General features: G+C 48.6%; 2 protein-coding genes across 6 annotated transcripts in view; one reads left to right on the top strand and one right to left on the bottom strand.

The window, feature by feature from the left end:
- Window positions 1–420: 420 nt before the first annotated feature.
- LOC108029054 (1-phosphatidylinositol 4,5-bisphosphate phosphodiesterase classes I and II) overlaps window positions 421–18,629 on the bottom strand; it is a 45,636-nt gene continuing 27,427 nt past the window's right edge. For 2 of the 5 annotated variants that reach the window (XM_044094337.2, XM_017101116.3), the window contains exons 4-17: window positions 13,603–13,740; window positions 11,816–11,949; window positions 11,206–11,391; window positions 10,889–11,086; window positions 9,931–10,113; window positions 8,871–9,051; window positions 7,479–7,713; window positions 5,975–6,129; window positions 3,877–4,090; window positions 2,956–3,819; window positions 2,189–2,654; window positions 1,732–2,124; window positions 1,526–1,670; window positions 421–1,469 (exon numbers count right to left, since the gene is read on the bottom strand). In XM_044094337.2, the coding sequence (XP_043950272.1) occupies window positions 1,236–1,469; window positions 1,526–1,670; window positions 1,732–2,124; window positions 2,189–2,654; window positions 2,956–3,819; window positions 3,877–4,090; window positions 5,975–6,129; window positions 7,479–7,713; window positions 8,871–9,051; window positions 9,931–10,113; window positions 10,889–11,086; window positions 11,206–11,391; window positions 11,816–11,949; window positions 13,603–13,740 (3,726 nt within the window). In that variant the 3' untranslated portion in view covers window positions 421–1,235. The remainder of the gene's footprint in view (window positions 1,470–1,525; window positions 1,671–1,731; window positions 2,125–2,188; window positions 2,655–2,955; window positions 3,820–3,876; window positions 4,091–5,974; window positions 6,130–7,478; window positions 7,714–8,870; window positions 9,052–9,930; window positions 10,114–10,888; window positions 11,087–11,205; window positions 11,392–11,815; window positions 11,950–13,602; window positions 13,741–18,629) is intronic. The other 3 variants (XM_044094339.2, XM_044094338.2, XM_044094340.2) reach the window with 3 other exon arrangements.
- LOC108029055 (uncharacterized) lies at window positions 15,930–18,587 on the top strand. The gene has a single exon (XM_017101121.3). The coding sequence runs from the start codon at window positions 16,307–16,309 to the stop codon at window positions 18,485–18,487; it is 2,181 nt and encodes a 726-aa protein (XP_016956610.1). The 5' UTR covers window positions 15,930–16,306; the 3' UTR covers window positions 18,488–18,587.

The following is an 18,629-nucleotide window of genomic DNA, read 5'->3' as shown; positions in this document are numbered from 1 at the left end:
CCAGTGAAATGTACTTTCAACATTGTTTTGATTATTCTCATAGTGTTCGTTAGATTACGTACTCGTATGTGTTGCGGGCTATGCTTGAATTTTGGATTTTGTTACAAGGCAGCTTGGGTTTGATTCTCTTTCCTCTGTTTCTTTTTCGATTTCCTAAGGAGTGGTGTCTGGTCTACAACAAAGGTTAAATATACTCATCAAATTTGCATATTTTATTGTTTGATTGTCTTGAGAATGCGGCTCGGGTCTACAGTTTGAGTGGCACACGACTCGCTGTGTGATTCCCCGCAAACTGCAAACGGCCTGTCGTTTTCGTTTTTTTCTTTTTGGTGTTGTAGGTTGTGTGCGACGCCGTCTGTGCGTGTATGTGTATGCCTTGGACCAAGGGGAAAACGGGGAGAAAGTAAAATGGAACAGTAGTGGGAAAACAATTCGATATAGAATTTTATTGGAGGTTTGTAAAAACTAATAAACATAAGAGTAGTGACTAAATCAAGAATAAATAGCAACCAACCGAGAAATAATTGACTAATTGTTGGCCTAGACTTGTGCTCCGGCCTCAGCTTACAGAGCATCCGCCTTGTGTGCGCACGAGATTCATTCCACAGTTATTTGTGCGGGAGCCTTAAACTAATCGTATAAATAAGACAGATTAAAACTGATGTAAAATACACACAACCACAATTAGCTTTAGATAAATGGAGCTCTCGACCTCCTTCGTATAGACAAATAAATTATACTTAGTTTCTGCTTCTGTTACGCTTGCTTGCTTAATAGACACTCAGAGTTTCAGCGAAGTTCGAATAGGAAGAAACCGTGCGGTTCGACGAGGGTTCGATGGACTGGTGGATCCGTATCCACATCCATCCACACCATAGATATACACCGATAGTCACAGTATACAGATAAAGTACTGTAAAGTACGGATACGTTGACAGTTACACTACAAGTACATCATACATGCAACAGATTTACATCTAGTTTGTTCAGTTAGAAAACGCGTTTCGCTTTGATTCCCCTTAGCAGTGGGGCTTACATCTAGAACTAGTCGAGGTCAGTTCCCGTCAAATAGGTGTGGGAGGGTAGGGTCCACTCCTCCGCTGCTTAGACTCTAAGAAGACTTTTTCATTTATATGTTTTTGCTGTAAATACTGAAGACTAACAACTGTAGAACCACAATTAATCCTAGGGACAACTGGGGGCGGGGAAGAAAAAACCGTAGGGGCGAGGCCCATTTACGTCTTCATCTCCGCTGCTGCGGCGATGCTGTTGTGTGACTTGGCGGGTGAAATTGCCGAATGGCCACCGGCAGCCCCCGCGTCCAGATTCAGGGTGAGATTATTGCCAGAAATGGCCGACGAACCGGAGCCCGTGCAGCCGTGGTGATGGGGTCCGTGGAAGAGCACCAGGAAGCCATTGCTGGAGACGCAGCTGCGCGATTCCGCCTCCTTATCAAGGATTTGACGAGCCTGGAAGGGAATGATCGATTACATGACTTTCATAACATAGAAGCACCAAGTCATACCCTGGAACGGTGTTCCGTCAGGGCATTGCGCACTGAGTCGTGCTGCTTCTGCAGCTCATCCGTACGCCTGTCGAAGGTCTGCTTCAGCCGAACCCGCTCCGCAACGCCACGTTCCACCACGGAGCTGGCCACCTCGCGTTTCATTCTGCGGGAAATACAGATTAACATATTTAAAAAGGGATCTACAGAAGAGAGGCGCCACCCACCTGATCAGCTCATCCCGATCCCGGTGCACGGTGGCCAGATTCTTGACCTCGTTGCGTCGCGCCTCCTGCAGCTGGTGCATCACCTCGCCGGTGACCTTGTCCAGCGAAGCCTTCAGCTGTTTTGTCTGACTAGCCTGAGAGGTCTTTAGCACCTTCTCGGCGGCGGAGTAGATGGCCTCGTGGTACTTCTCCTGCAGCTCGCGATACTGGGACGTGTACTCGCGACAGGCGCTGCGTAAGCGGGACTCTTGTGTGCCGCCATCCAGACTGCTGCTCCCGCCGGCCAAATCCTCGCCAGCGTCGGCGGCTGCACTCTCCTCGCTGCTATCGCCCAGATCCAGAGGGCAGGCAGGGATCTCCACACCGGGCTCACTGTGCGGAGAGAGACAATTACTAATTTCAATGGCGTCGTCTGGCAGTGCCACACCCACTGAGAATCGCCCGCCCAAACACTTACAGACTCTTGTTGCTCAGTCGCTTCACCAGCTTAGTGGGGATAGTAAACTTGGGTTTCTTGCCCTCCAGCGGACTGGACTTCTGACCGGCTATCTTGACCTTCTCCTTGTCGTGCTTCTTGCGCAGCGACTCGAGCTTCTTTTCCATCTCGAGACGCTTCTCCTTGACGGACTTGTGGTCCAGGATCTTCTCCAGGGGTTCGGCCAACACCAGATCCACATCAAACTGCGAGGACTCCACCTGGCGAATGGAGGTGCTTACGGACTGGTCAAGGGAGTGCTGGTGCTGTATAGAGGGGGCCACGATGGACCCGCTGTCCTCTCCCCTGCCGCCATCGGTGCGGTCCATGGTGACCTCCACACTCATCGTTGCCGTTGCCGAGATGCTCGGCCTGTGCTTGGGCGACGTCGCCAGCGATTCTACCGGGCGCAGCTCCTTTTTCTGGCCACCTACTTGGACGAAAACGACTGGAGGATCAGACAGAATCGAACAGAGCAAGTGGGCAGGAGAATAGGTTTAGGTGGTGCAGTTTGTGTGTCCGTCAACCGTTTTGAGTGTAGGAGTGTGGGTGGTGGTGGTAGGTAGTGGGTTGTGGGTTGGGTAGTGTTTGTGGTGTTGGTTTAACCAAATCCGAAAATCCAAAAGTACAACCGAAAGTTATATGAAACGTTACCAAAAAGAAAAGTAGAAAGAAAAGAAGGTAAATTAAAATCGCAACTCGAAGTGGGTGAGTGGTGCTACTCCTTACGGCTCTTGAAGTTTACTCACACGACTTGGAAAGATCCTCATCCGCACCGCCGACAGCCTCGGTTTCGTCTGTTAAAACAGACAGTTGAATATCGCGCTTCTCCAGCTCACTCTGGTATTTGATAGGATTGGCTAGTGCCTCGGCGAAATTAGAGAGATCATCGGGCACGTAATCTTTGACCACCACGCACAGGAAAAGGGAGGCCAGGGCGATGGGTTGACCCACCTCGGATCGGAGATTCACGTGTCGGTAGCCGGGACAAAGACCGATTACGGGCAGAACCCGGTGACCGATGAGTTTGCCACCCTCTTCATAGGCTGCAATGCGGATGCTCGCCAGTTCGGGGAGCACCACTTTCTTAAACACGAACGGCTCCTCATCGTAAACCGGATTCATTCCATTGTCCCGGACCGTCTTGGTGCGGAACTTCTTCCGCACCGTGTCCGCTGGCAGTCCGTACATGTCCACCTCCACGAAGGTGTTGGCCCTCTTGTCCGTGAGGAACTGACCGGAAAGAACCGTGATCGAAACTGTGCCCGCTATGATGCCATCCACCGTGCTCTCCGCAAAGGGATCCAGCCTGCGATCCGAGCGCCGCATGAACTCCGGCTTAAGCAGATAGCCAGACCGAGCGTTGTACTCGAAGATTCCCAAGTTGAGCTGCATGGCCAGGTCGAGGGTTTGGAAATTGAGAGCCACGAGTTGGCATCCCGCGTTCCAGAACAACTGCGGCATGAAGTTGGAGCTATCGAAGCGAGTGCCCGCCGGATAGACGCGGGACAACTGGTGTTTGTTGTAGTTCACAAACTCTATCGGTCGCTCCTTCAGCAGTGTCGTCGCCTGTTTTTCATCGAACGAGGACATCTCGTAGCAGCGATTCTTTTCTGTAAGGCTTGGAAAAATGAAATATGATGCGCCCGATACTGTAGCCTAGTACTCACTTTCTGCATTTTCAAAGGAGCTGAAGTGGATGGGTTGAACGTAGTTGACCAAAGCCGAGATCTCCGCGCCGGCCTCCGTTTCCTTCTGGGCCTTCTCTGGCGGTGGTTCGTTGCCGCTGGGCAGGCTGGGTGTGGTGTTGGGCAGGGACTCGTCATCCGAGGAGCTGTCCGAATCGGAGGATCCGGTGCTGTCCTTGGAGCTCTGGCGGATTTGCTATTAGGAGACAAAGAAAAGATCGGGGCTTGTTAGAGCAGCGGGTGGCTAATCCGTTTGCTTGCCCGCCCGAGGTCACCAGCAGCCGTCACCAGTCACATATTATGTATACGCAGTGTGGCACCCATGTCGGAACTATTAAATTGCATGTCATTGCATTGCTGCTCTTGTCCCGAGAGGGTTAACAGGGAACGGCAGATGGAATATGAAACCCATCATTATACGCTGTGCTCTTGTAGCTGCCAGAGATCCCTGTCTTTTCTTGCACAGTGAAGATATTTCAATCAAATACATAGTGACACATCTGTAATACTTATTGGGATGGCGCATTTTTAGGACACCAAGAGACCATGGAGTTACTGATAAGGTATCCCAGTACAATAATTTGAAAACATTCCATAACTAGTCATTATTGTTTTCACTTGACTTTTCTCGCTGTGCAGATAATGCGAAAGCGGGGCAAGAAAATTGCACAGATTGTGTTTCCTCTCGGCTGCGAAAAAGGGCCAACGGGGAAGTACACAATGCATTGCTGGGCATTGCATAAAGTTTACGATACGACGACAACCAGGACATGGCGGTCTGCGGTTTCCTCCGGTCTCCGGTTTCGCCCTCCTCCCGCTCCACCCGTCACCCTGCGACCCAGCGGAATCACGTCACTCTGCAATCGATTTATAAAAGTCCCACAATTCCGGCTGCCGAAGGAAGTGCGCATAATGGGCCGCTGGGCGAGGACGGAGACCCTTGCGAATCCCCAGCGGCTAATGAGGCCAGAATGCACACAGCATACGGCGCTTCCCAAAATGTAAATGTCCGCCATGTGAGCAGCGGAAGCCTGGCTTCCATTAGCACCAGCTAATGCCAAACGGCATTTATTATGCAACACAGTCATTAAACCTAAACCAGGCCCCAACTCAGCGAGGAAAAAATCATAAATTATAACACTGCACTAATGGCCGACTGGCAAATTAAATTAGAACGCATAAATGCTGGATAAGTGAATACTCGTATTCGGAAGGGATGAGCTTTGGCAAACATTTAGCCAAATTAGTTTGGGTTTCAGTTGCGACAGAGTTTGCATTGCGGGGTCTCCCCCAGAGGCTCCAGTTTTGATTACTGCCTGCGATACTGGTGGTCGGGCAGGGGCAACTTCTGATTAGTGAGCATATCGTGTGTCGTTTCCCCTCCGGCCGGGCAGTTCCGTCCTCCTCCTCCGGGCAGTTGGAATATCCACAGTTTGCAGTTCGTTGTCTGTCACTGGTCATCGGCAAACCAAGCCAGCCACATACATTCCCATTGCCAGCCACATCCACATCCACTCTATTCCATTCATTTTCATGCATACATTCATTTATAACTTTTTGTGGAGCTCCCCCATACGTGCACTGAGAAAAAAAGGGCTGTGCGCAAGATACAATAGTTCTTACAATAAGAGAAACTGAATTCTTAGCAAAGCTTTTCTGGTTGCACGTCTTTGAAAGCCTGTTGGTTAGCATTTAAGACCGATGCATAAAATCACAGAAGGACACCCTTTTTCTCGCAGTGCATCCTTGCCATATTCCCTGTTTCGTGTACTGTCATCAAGATTATTGCGTATGCAAACGCCGAACGCAAACAGAGCAGCCCGATGACAATCATCATCAGGAGGAACGCCGGCCAACCGCAAACAGAAAAACAAATCGGCCGGAGTCAACATGGGAACCCGAAAGTACCCCTTGCCGTGGAGATATCCGTATCCGTCCGACTGACAGTGTGCTATTAAATGCAATTACAGGCATGCCTGTGCCAGTGCCACGCCCACAATAACAATAATGGATAGATAGGCCATGCCCTTTGACCTTTTATGACTCTGCCCGTTGGCGGGGAACAATAAACAATACTCACTTGCAATGGCGGTGCATGTCCTCCCGTGCCAGCCGCACTTCCGGTTCCTGCTCCCGCTCCCGTGCCAACATCTCCGTTGGCGGTGCTCCTGGCCACGCCCCCCTCCTCGTTGGCGGCCGCCGATGCCACTTGTTGCGCCGCCGCCTTGGCATCAACTGCAAAGTGTATAAATAAATGTATTATATGTTGCACATGCAAAAAAGGTAACTAAAAAAGCCTAAAAGTATTTTTAAGTTTTGTCCTATAATTTAATCAATTATAATTTTGTTACCCATAAAAAATAACAGCCGTGGAGTACGGTGGAACAAGGTAAAAGTTTTATCCAATAACAAAGTCTTAGTATACCTTTTGTATTCACCTATTTCCATTTAAGTGTAAGGTATAAAAAATATGGAAAATGCTTCCTGGCAAACCAATTAAGTTATGGGCGAGCGCAAAATGCGCCGGGCTTTTAAAATGCAGTTTCGCCTTAATGGAATATAATAAAAATATGTTTAAATCAAATTACATAAACCAGCAGTGGGGAGCCGGCTAAAAAGGATGCAATTGCCGGGCTGGGATCCCGGGGATCCCGGGAGTACAGCGATGACAGCTGGGATGCGGCCATTGCAGCCGGGGGAGCGGGAGGGGGGCAGTGCAGTGGGGTCCCAAAGTAATTTGCATTTATAAATTGGCTTTTTGCAATTCATGAGCTAAATGTCATCCGGCCAATGCCAGAAGGATGTGGCTGCCAAGGGGAGGAGCAGGCGACAAATGTCGGCCCCCCGGGCCAACTGTGCAGCTGTGCATGCAAATGGCTCCTGCAGGAACTCAAAGCCGGCAAACAGGAAGTGTAAGTGGAAGTGGTCAGGCGACAAATTTATAAACAACATTTTCTTTCGAAACTTTCAATGAGACCAGCTCGAATGGCCTACGTAAAGTTTTTCAGATTCAGGGGGAATGCTAAACATTTGGCTAGGAAATCCACTGCATTGGGGCATTGATATTTAAAAAAACGAAATTTGCAAAGCAGAACATTTAAAATCTAGCCACAGATTTACATACTTAAATATTATTCTAGTAAAATTAGGACCCCACTGAAAATTAAAACAGTATATATGAGAATTCCAAACTGGATGTTAAACAGCTAGTTGCCCTGCTGCGGATATCGAACATTCAAAGTCCCAAGTGCTTCCCCAACATCCTGTTCATTAAGAGCCACCCGCCCACATCCCATCCCCGCCGAATGCTGCTCCGAATTTGATATTCCCAGCCTGCCTTTCTGGCTGACGAACTTTTTGCAGAAAAACGACGAGCAGCTGCTGCGTGTGCGGAACTCATTTGCATTTTTCATAGACCGAAAGTCTCGCAACGGGTAAGTAGCGGAGCGGGAAGCTGCGACGCCAAAACATATGCGAGCCGGGCTAAAAAGCAGCCACTCGAGCATACAAACCCAGGCCACATTACGCATACGCCATGTGGTGCAGGCGGAGGGGGAGCCCGTTGGCTGGCTGAGTTAACCCACCTGAGTTGGCCGTCGTCAGTTTGTTGCTGGCTGCCGGCGTGCCCACCTGGGCCGGCTTTTTGTGGTGGTGATGGTGGTGGTGGTGATGGTGCTTCTTCTTGTTCTTGATGATGATCTTGCGCCGCAGCATCGCCGGCGGGGGCAGGTCCATGTTGGGCTCCAGCGGATGCGAGTCCAGCGGCTTGTCGAGCAGCATATCGCCGAAAATTTCGCGGCAATAGTTGGCAATTTTGGCCTATCGGAAGACAAAGGGGAGAAGAGGGAGCAGTTAATGAGCTGGCATAAACTAGTGCCGAGTGACTTGTTAACTATCTGCTAACTGGCATTTGATGGGTAAACCTCTCCCGGCGGGAAAGTTTTTCCTGTTACACAGAAGGAAAACAACTTAGAGTGGTTACCACAGAGCTGCGAGTAAGCACTCCTCTTATGAGTTCTTTAAAGTGATTTTTTAGGGTTCATCGCCTATATCATCTATACACCCATTTCGATTGAATTTGCATTTTCACCACTAATTTAAGTTTCCAGATTTGAATTCTAATCGATTGGAAATTAAACTACGAACATAATGTGGTATGACAATCCATATTTGGATTTCATGAAATGTTCCATTACGTTTATAGACTTGAGCTCCACTCGATTGGGAATTTAATTATACGTTTTTTGTATCTGTGTAGTCGCTTTGTTTGGGACTTCATGTGTTGAGGGTTGCTGTTGCAAGTGTGCGTCTGACTCGTGGCACGTTTGTTACCTGTTCTTGCTACCTGTGCCCGAGCTCCCACTGGGAAATTTAGTTTATATTACTACTTTTAATGGTTAAACTTTAGCCCCTTTTCGAGGCTCCTGCTCTTCAAATCTCCTCTTTGGCCCTCTTTTTTCCTTTCAGGCCGTAAAAACTTTGCCTTTGTTATCTTCCCGTGGAGCTTAAGCAGCCGGCAATTACCGTTCGAGTGGCTTCTGAGATTCGCCACGTTCCGGGACGCCCGACTCCCTTCATGGTCTTTAAGTAATGTTTTCGGACTCGAGGACCCAAGGACCCAAGGCCTCGAGGACTCCCCCATGTGTGCCGCCGCCGTGTTCTTTGTTTGTTTTTCGCCGAATGATGGATTAGGGTGATGAGTTAAGAACCCTACTGCTGTTGTTTTAGGACAACCAACTTTTCGGCCTTCTGCTTTCTGCAACTTAGCGTGGCCAAAAGGTGGGAGCAACATTTATTGCCATTGTCCTTTTTCTGTTATTTGCCCCACTCATCATGCCTTTATGATCGCACTTGGAAGTACAAGGTCGACGTATCTAGTAGATACATACTCTTAGCTCTCCTAACTAATCTCACTCTTCAAAGAAGTATCTGAATAAACTCCTTCTTGCTTCACACGACAGTTGGGTAACTCTCACCTGTTGCCTGGGATTGCAGTGATTCTCAAAGCTCAATATCACAGGGTATTCGGATGTTTTAAATGCACTCTCTGCGATGGCCTCCAGCACGTCCTTGGCGAAAATCTCGGGCACGAACGTATAGCCGTGCACAATGACCGGCTCCTCGGTGCGTCCGTTCCAGAAGTCAAGCTCAACGCATCTGCAATAAAGCGGCCAAGACAGAGGGACTCAACTTGAGAGTTGTAAAAGCAAATGACAATTTCCCAGAGCCATTTCCCACTTCCCCCAGTAAATCGCACCCAAAGTGCCGAATGCATTCTGACAGTCGTACAAGCGGAGAATAAACGCAAAGTAACAACTTCTGCGTCAATAAATTCTGTGATGTGTGCATCGTCGTCAGAGTCATCGTTGTCACTGGCAGACGCAATGAGAGCACACACAAAGAAATATCCTTCAAATCGAATCAACATAGGATATTTATCCTGTAGTACTCCGAATACTGACAATTTCAATTTTAGGGGCTATGGCATAAAAAACGGAAAGTATTTTTTTTTATTTTTGTGCAAAATGCAGTTTTTTAGTTTTCAAACCTAACAGCTGGCGGAGAAAAAATGTGAAAATAAAGCAGAACACATTTTGTTGATGGCCATGTGTTGTATAAAACAGTGTGCATTTACATTTTACGACCAACTTTAAACTTTTATGGCCAACGAAACCTAACTGCAACCGATTCTATTATAGCCTTTTCTCTAAAATTGTATAAAGATTAAAGTTAATGCCTTTTTTATGGGCTAACAAATATAATGATTTTCAAGGCTGCCAAAGAGTTGTGTTAACTACAAGAACAGGAGGATTTTCGCCATGTTTTATTTAAAGTGTGCGTAGTTTCCATTGCCGAAAAACTGCACCTGATGTTTTAAGTGCGCTTCTCGACTGAAGGTCACATACGCACACACATGTCGGGATAAAGGTCATGGCCGGCACTCGAGCGAAGGCAGCTGACCACATCAATTGCGTCATCTGCATTCCGCCGAGTGACCCGCATCCGGATTAAGTCCGCATCCCAGGCCGCACTCACCTGCAGCCCGCCAGGAGGCACTGCCTGTAGATCTCCACGGAGGACTTGCCCGTCAGCTGGTGACCCGTCAAGTAGGTGTTGTGCGAGGAGTTGATGAAGTAGTGCGACATGGGCTGGTCCATGTCGTCGCAGAGATCGAGCTTGTTGGGCGCCATGATGGGGTTGTCGTCGCCCATTAAGTACCTGTTGGGGGAAAATGAAGAGGATTAGTCACTTGCCAACGAGGAGATGATATGGGGGATTCTAGACTAAGTCCATGCGTGGCACAAAGCTGTGCCGAGTATCTCATGCTTTGTAGTGCGAAAATGTACTTGAAGAAATTATAGTTGGTTTAAAATGTTTCATCAGCTTAGTGAAAAGAACGTATCCCTAATAACATTAATACATCCAAAAACCTGATGTTAAAGTATGGCTTTAAAGAACACATTGGTAAGACACTTTACTTTAACGGCTTCCCTTCATACAAGTTTAATCTGTTGCCAACAATTGTTTTTTTCGACTTTATATCTTTTTGCGTGTAGGTTCCCAGTGAAATTCGCGGCATTCCGCGGCAGCTGAAGTGTTTGAGCAGCTTTGCCGTTGCAGCTGAAGGTCGCGTCAGTTTGCGCGTCGTCCTTCGCCTCCTCGGATCCCCTGCCTGCTGGCTGTCACAGTAAACTGCGAGTTTGCACGACTGCTAGCCACTCAGGGCGGACTAGAGTCCCCTGACAGCCACGGCATTTTCCATGCCATTTTCCCGAGAGCAAGAACAGCGCAGCGTCAAATTCATATGCATATGCATTGCACTCGCACTGGAGAGGTCCTTCGAGTGACTCTAACAGCCCCGAACAGCTTGCACTGCGCCTGATAAGCTGTCGCGCCCAGAAGGCCTTCCCAAAGTGGGTGGATGCAGTGCCCGCACATGGTAGGCACCTCCTTCTGCCCCACTGCAATCCCCTGCAGCAACAAGTCAGCTCACCTCAAAAAGCCATCCAGGCTGAGTTGGCCCTTTTGTGCGTTGAACTTGTTGGGCTCGTACTGCTGGATGAGCTCCTTGGCGCGGGCGGGATTGGCGTACGGGTAGAGGATCTCGTTCAGGCGGGGATCGCGCTGCGTCTTGTTGAGGAACTCCACCAGCTGGGCGATGGACATGCACTTGCGCTTCGAGTTGCCAACGCTGGGGGAGAGCAAGACAGAATTACGAGCAATTGATTACTAACTTTCCAATTCCGAAGCTAAAAACCGCTTTTTCAAAGTGGCAAATAAGCCTGACTACCACTTCCCAAGCGCACTTACATGCTGTCGAAGAGCCGCTCAACCTCCGAGCGCTGCGTGAGATATTTGTACAAATTGTAAAAGTCCTCGAATTGAAACTTGGACACCGATATGCTATCGACCTTCCCCGACGGCAAACCGGTCACGTCCAGCGCCTTCTCGACACGTTTGCGATCCTCCTTGTTCTGGGCGAAAAGTTTTATGATGCTAAAGTGGTCACGACCAGAATTTGACCGGTGGAGTAGGCAGCACGGTTGGATGGCAGACAATGCGGCGATGGTCGGTTGATGAGGTTGTTGTCGTCGTCGTGGTCATCATCATGGTGGTCGCCAGTGATGCATGAGCCACGTTCCGGGAACAGGAGTACCAGCAGGAAAGGCAGGAGAAAGGGAAATTGCGAAATAGAAATTGGCGTAAATTTCAATTTTCAGCTCAACGTCGATGGTTACACTTAGCAAATATTTGTCAAGTGCTCGAACGCACAATGCACAAGAGCCAGGGACCCGAACCGAACCCGAAAGTTGGCCGGGATCCAGGACCCAGGACATCGAGCGTTGGTGGGAGTGTTATGGGAATGGGAGCGGGAATGGGGCAGGTATTGGGATTGGGTTCGGGGGCTGTTTTCAATTACTTTTTCACTGGTATGCGACCGCTCTTGTCCACCTGCAGACACAGCTTGGTGTGGGCCTTCTGCAGGAACATAATCGCCGACCCATTGAGCTGGGCCAAGCTGTAGGCCAACTTGATGAGTCCGTCCGACCAGAGCTGCGAAGGGAATGGAAGACCAGAAATGGATTAAAATAAGTGGCAAGTTGGGGGTCGAGAAACGTGGAATGGAATCCGAGAGAAGTCTGCGGTTTTCTAATATTTGTGTAGGGCTAGGCTTCTTCTGAATTCTCCTATTATTCTGGGCGTGGGCTTTCAATAAATAGAGAGATGGATTAAAGTTAAAAGGGAAGTTCCCAACTTTTCGATTAACGCCCGTACAGTTACTCCTTAACAAATTTGATTCTTAACCCGTTAAAAAAATAAAGAAGGTTAAAAATTTAACCTAAATTGGAACATCAGTGTATTATACTTCATTATATGTACGTGAAATAATCAGAGATTGAATTGGTGTACAATTGCTATACCTGTGCCTAAAAACGAGACCCTGAATACAATTAAAATTTGTTTTAATTATTTCGTTCAAGGCCGACTTGGGCTGAGAATATTATTTCGAATAACAAAAGGCATGTGGGTAGCTTTTGATTAGTCCATTTACCAGGAAACACGGTGAGCAATATTTCCCCAAAGTTGGCTTCCCTGAATTTAATTAACCCCAGTGCTGTGTAACAACTGCCGCAGGGCGTGATTGGCTCATGTAAAAGGAATCTCTGAGATACTTAATCGGCGGCACCACGTGGCGGATGCGTGATGCAGGCCGCAGATTGATTGTATAGTCAGTCAGACAGAAGAGCGTGCAAGCCCGTTGCCCGTTTGGCGGCCATTTCATTTTCATCCCAGCCTCTCCCTTCCGAAACTATCGTCCATTCATGTGTATTTACGGCCAATATTGTTTATTTTGTTTGGCTAAAATGCCTTGTGAAAAGTTTATGAAAATTTCGACATTTTCATAATTCGATTTTCCTTTGTTGCCGTTTCTGCGGTTCAAGTTGCGTTTGTTTATTTCGGGAATGTCCGCGACGCGTGCCAAAAATAATAACCACAACAGCACGGTCTCCGGCTCGGGGCTGCTGACCATTGATAAAATAGAACATTGATTTTGGGCAAGGTCAATCCAGGACAGTGGCAGACATGAGGAATGGCCGGCGGACGACGGACAATGGACAATAGACAGCGGACACGCCCTCGGACAAAAATCAATAAAAGCGTCGTTGAGTGGTCCATAATAATTTTTACGCGCCCTCGGCGACCCACTAAAAATAGCTAGAACCAGAATGCGAAAAGGCATAGGTGTGTCGTCGCGAACAAAAAAGGGAGTAAGTTGAAATTAGTTAGTTTACCAAACATTCCATAAACGAAGTTTTCTACGTTTCCGATTTAAAAAAGAAGCATTTTTGCTGAACCCATGGTCTGCACCCAAATCCAAATAATCCAGATCCATATAATAGTTGAATGAGCATAGCCCATCAAATATTCAATTCGAACAATGAAATTGTTATTCCCACACACAACACCAACAAATTATTATTTCTTAAATTGGTATACGATTTTTCCCAGTGCACAGTAGCTGACCATTATGTCCATCATTAGCGTGCCCCTCTCGACACGATTCCCCGAATGACTTGGAACTCGGAACTGGGGTGTGTGTGACCCACAAATGCTAAATGGCTTTTCCCTCGATACTTTTCAGTTGTCATCGAGTTGTCGCAGGCTACGGGCACTACCAGAATGGAGGAGGAGGGGTGGACTCACCTGGGCTATTTCCCGCCGGGTGCAGCAGAAGTTCACAAACGTCATGTTGACGAAATCCGAGCCGTGGCACACGGTCACCGTCTTCTCCTCGAGCGTGTCCTGCGGGCCCAGCGTCACAATCTGGCGCAGCTTGTTGTCCTGCAATCGAAAGATGAGCATGGCAGTTATTAATTACCAAATGACCAGCGGGAAAGGGGATCGGGGGCGGGGACCGCGCGGAAAATGAAGTTTTATGGCCCGGCAGTCGTAAATGGAAGTCATATCCTTGCGCGCTAATCCTGCGAGTGCAGCAAAATTCATTTGCTCGCCTCGTAAACCAGACAAACAAACACGATTCCCGAGCTCAACTGACCGGGGTGCCATATTTCAATTAAACGGCACAAATGGATTTACGAGCCCGGGAGAGCGTGCATCCTTGGCCAGGGCGAACCCACCCAGCCTAGTGAAGCGAACTGAGCTGAACTGAAGGGGAAGGAAAGCCGAAGGGGAAGGAAAGCATTTCGACTTGCGAGCCAACTGGGTTAAATGCAAATCAGCCCGCGACAGGCAGAATGAACAAGAAAGAGTTGCACTTGCAGACGTTCCAGACAAATGAGGAACTTTCTTGTAGCTGGGAAGCTATAAATAAATTACATTAAAGGGAAGGGCTTCTACTGAAAGCCCTTTAAAGTGCCCCAAATCCAATACGTTCGTCTGAAACTTGAGAGACGGTCTTTCGAACCGTTTAACTCATTCGCCCTCTTAGTACTGGGCTTAAAACTTATTCTTCCGCCAACCCAAAAGTCCATCTGCTGGACTATGCCATTGGAGCGGGGCTAAGAGCGGGATTATCAACGTCCTTTCGAATGCATGACACATAGTTCGGACACAGGACAGTGGGCAGTGGACGGGGGACAGTTGACTGCAATAGGGGGGGACAGCTTTTGGGGGGTTGTACTTGAGGCGGAAGCCGGAGCATGAATTTGGCATTAACTTTGTGGCCGCCATGTCCTGGGGAAGGAGTGGGTGCTGGCCCGTCTCCCTGCAGCGCTTCTGGCGTTCGGGACACTTGACAAACTGCCCGGGTGGCCGGGATGGACCTTATCGGCAGGCAGTTTACAGCGGGATGACAGGTCGGAGACCGGCAATGTTATCTCTTGTGCTCGCACATAGAGTGCACAAGCTGGGGAATAAAATTGTGGCAGATGACTTCAATGCTCTCGGATGTCTGAGCCCTGATCTGACCTGAAAGCGCCTTACGGTCGAGACGAAATGCAATCATGGCCAATGCTAGGCACTAAAATAACACGGAGCGCTGAGCACATTAACACTAACCGTGTAATTATATGAACAATACCATCTTCTTTAGACAAAATAAATACTTCAGTGACTCTTAGTCAGCTTGCCATTTGCGTGAGGACCACTTATTTGGGCCCAACCTGACTTTTATTAAAGGCTCAGAGTACTGAGTTCTAAATCATAAACTCTGAATTTAAAGCAATAAATCAGCAGGCCGAAAGGGGCTAAGCATTTGTGCTTAGTGCACGCAAATCGATCCCTTAATAAGCTTTGCTGGTCAGCAATTCACCAGGCTCGTGGATGGATGATGCGAGCAGCTGAGTCGACTAATTGAAAGGCTTCCCCCACAGCCCCCATTAAAGGGTCGTTTCGACGGTGATAAACGGGACTCACCTATGCTGGAAAACAGGGCGGGGAATCCCCGCCTGGCTGCGGGTAACGTTTATCTGCCAGCGCCATGATTTGCTTTTAACTAAAAACTAATTCCGCCAAATTTGTCGCTCTGAATAATGTAAATGGCTTTCACGGCCGGAGCTCCTGTCGCTGGCTCTCCGGGTTTCCCTGCCACGGGACGTCTCTGTCCGGATTTTCGGAACGGCACCGTGCGAAGCGTAAAGCGGAAATGACTACGGCGATTATCTTAATTGCTTCTCACGCTTAGCGCTCGGCACTCACGCGCTGTCCTCCGCCCACTCACGGCCCCCAGAATCCTGCGACTCCTTTTTGGCCTGCTAATCCTTTGGCTCTGCTCGAAATTTGAATTTTAAGAACGCTCATTACGGAGCGAGGAGGCAGGGCGGGGCTGCAGGATGTTCGTGATAATTTTAGACAGCCCCCAGAACCCAGTTATTGATTTTTCGAGGTGTTAATCAAATACTACTCAACGCCGTATGACACTTATTGGGAAATGAAATAATTAATTTATTGAGGAAGGTACGGAGAATAGATACCAATAGTAAGGGTAAGTCCATAAATACTTATAATTTTCATCCTTTATTAACCTTTTGCTAAAGTAGCCGGAAAATGGAATCGCACAAGGATTGAAATTTGTGTCAAAGTTTCATAAAGAGACAAAACAACAAAACAAAAACACACAATTGCTCGTCGAGCTAAAAAAATTTTATATATAACTTAAAATAACTTTTATATAAACATTTGTTGTGTTCAACGAACAAAAAGGATCCCGATATCACACAACGTATCTCTAAGCTTTGGAAAAGGAATAAACTGCAAATCAAGGATCTTATGAACTATCTGTCACCTGTTTTAGAATAGACTTCAGCAGTAGTGTACTGATAGTCGTAAGAACCAGATAGGGAAATCCACATTTTTAATTTTACAAAATTTTAAATTTGTATAAAGGACCCAAAAAAAGGATAAAATCCCAAAATTATAGTCTCAGCAAACCCAAGAAAAAAGGATAGGCATGAGCAGCAGGCGATCTAGGCGGGATTCCGTACACATGGATACTCCGTGCAATCCATTTGACACCCGGAACTCGGAGGTGATTCCCAGACCCTATGAATTGATGCGTCAACGGAACTGCAAGACGGACAAATTCATTCCATTTGAGCGCTATCCCACTATTCGGCCACCTGTGTCCAGGTGCAGCTACGACAAGACCAGGAACTGGCTGTCGGAGTCGGTGGATCAGGGAGGATGTATAAATATCAGTGCCAAAGCGCAGGACGCCCTTAAAATCTGGAAAAATAGTCCGCACAAGAGCACTCTGAAGTATTATGGGGTGGCTGAGCGGTCGAATCTGCCGGAGGCTGTTAAATTTAACCGGACCTTGACAAGTAGCTTAAAGCATGCCAGTGGCTTGAGGAGACCAGTCCCTAAACCACGGCTTCCACCAGCACCGAAAAGACCGCCACAACCCGCTCCATTGTGTCAGCCATACATCCTTAACCGACAGGCCCTGGAAGCCGAGCTCCAAAGAATGCCCATTGCGCGGCAGAAGCTGCATCCAAAAGAGGCGTTTGGAACGCTTTTCTGTGAGAAGCACCAGGACCCCATGGATCCTCTGGGGGTGGATGCGGCAACTTCTAAAATGGTGAGTTTAAGAGAAGCTCTGGACATGGCGCGTCCAGAGAAGCCTCCGAAGCACGGCCTGAGACGCAATCACTGGTACTGCCCCGCGAAATGTGGCGAACGGGAGAACAAGTGCACCGACTACGAGTGGGCCAAGTACAAGTTAGACTCCCGACCCTACGATGAGGCCTTCCACAAGTGGTTCCTCGGCCAAAAAGCACCACCGGGGAACGAGCCCCACGACTACGATGAGCTCTATAAGCGATTCCAAGCCTGCTTCGAGGTGAAACCCCAACCAGATCCCGATTGCATGGCCGTGGCGAAGTGTTGTGCGAATGTTTTAAAGGCAACCAAAGAGGAGGAAGGCGGTGGAGCAGGTGGCGGAGAAGGTGGTGCTGGAGGCGGTGCCGGAGAAAGTGGAGGTGCAGGAGGCGGTGGCGGAGGGGGCGGTGGAACTGCAGAAGGAGGTCCAGGTGGAGCTGGAGGAGGAGGTCCAGGTGGAGCTGGAGGAGGACGTCCAGGTGGACCCAGTCCTGGTCCTGGTCAAGGTCCTGGCACTGGTCCTACTCCAGAGGGCACAAATCGGCCAGAAAAGGACAAAGCTAAAGGTGATGGCGACAAAGACAAGGGCAAAGATAAGACTAAGGAAACTGAAAAAGATAATGATAAGGAAGGAGATAAGAAAGACAAGAAGGACAAAAAAAAGGATAAGATTCAGGACCCAGATAAAGGTGTAGACAAGGATCCGGACAAAGACGGCAAGGATAAAGACAAGAAGGACAAAGGCAAAGGCAAGGGGAAAGATAAAGATAAAGTTACCAACCCGGAAGAGGAGCCAGGACCGGGCAAAAAAAAGGATGTGAAAGATCCCGATCTGGAAAAACCTAAGCCGATGAAGCCACCGAAACCGCCCAAGGAGCCACTCGAAAGCAACACCGATACGTCCACTCGGAATTTTTCCTCCCAGGACACAAGGGATTCGGATAAAGTACCGACCAAACCAATTGAAACACCAACCGAAAGGCCGCCGCCAACAGGGGAAACTGTGGAGAAGCCACCGGAGCCTCCAACTAAGAAACCGCCCGGCAAGAAGCCGCCGAATAAAAAACCAGGCAAGCCCAAGCCCCCGAAGGTCAACAAGGGGGACAAGGACAAGAAGGAGGAGGCAGAAAGGGAGGAGTGTCCTACTTGTCCTCCGGCAGACTGTCCGTGCTCCATTTGCGACTGTCTTTACGCCCAGCAGTTGCCCATTTCGCCGGCGATGAAAAAGGTATTCGCCCAGGAGAAGATTCGCAAGATGAGGGAGTATCTCCGGCAGATGCGCCACCGGGAGTACATGGAGTGCGCTGGCCAAAAGCCCACGGCTCCCCAGCACAGGGTGGATCCCATCAGCTGCGACGACTGCTTCTGCCAGGATCCGAAGATAGCCGAGTACTGCGAGTGCCTGGGCGCCCTGCAACATCTGCAGCGCCTCCTGGGCAAGAAGCGCCATCCGATCGTCAACAACGAGCTGCTCTTCAACCTTGACGATCTCCGCCAGAGAATCGCCCAGCTAATGTGCGAGTGTATCTGAGAAGTCTTTTTCGACCGTTTTATTGGCTTGTATCCTTTGACACATTTTAGTGTTTTCCAAATTTTACAATTGTACAATAAATGATTATTTTTACCGGAAATGTTGTTGCTTTTCTTCAGAAGATTTGCCTTATGAATGTGGT

This window comes from Drosophila biarmipes, chromosome 2L (genome assembly GCF_025231255.1).
Source record: "Drosophila biarmipes strain raj3 chromosome 2L, RU_DBia_V1.1, whole genome shotgun sequence".
NCBI lineage: Eukaryota > Metazoa > Arthropoda > Insecta > Diptera > Drosophilidae > Drosophila > Drosophila biarmipes.
This window is presented reverse-complemented; position numbering and strand designations above follow the sequence as displayed.

What these genes read in the sequence shown, in the direction of transcription:
- LOC108029055 (XM_017101121.3), top strand. Translation starts at nt 16,307, where the DNA reads ATGAGCAGCAGGCGATCTAGGCGGGATTCCGTACACATGGATACTCCG.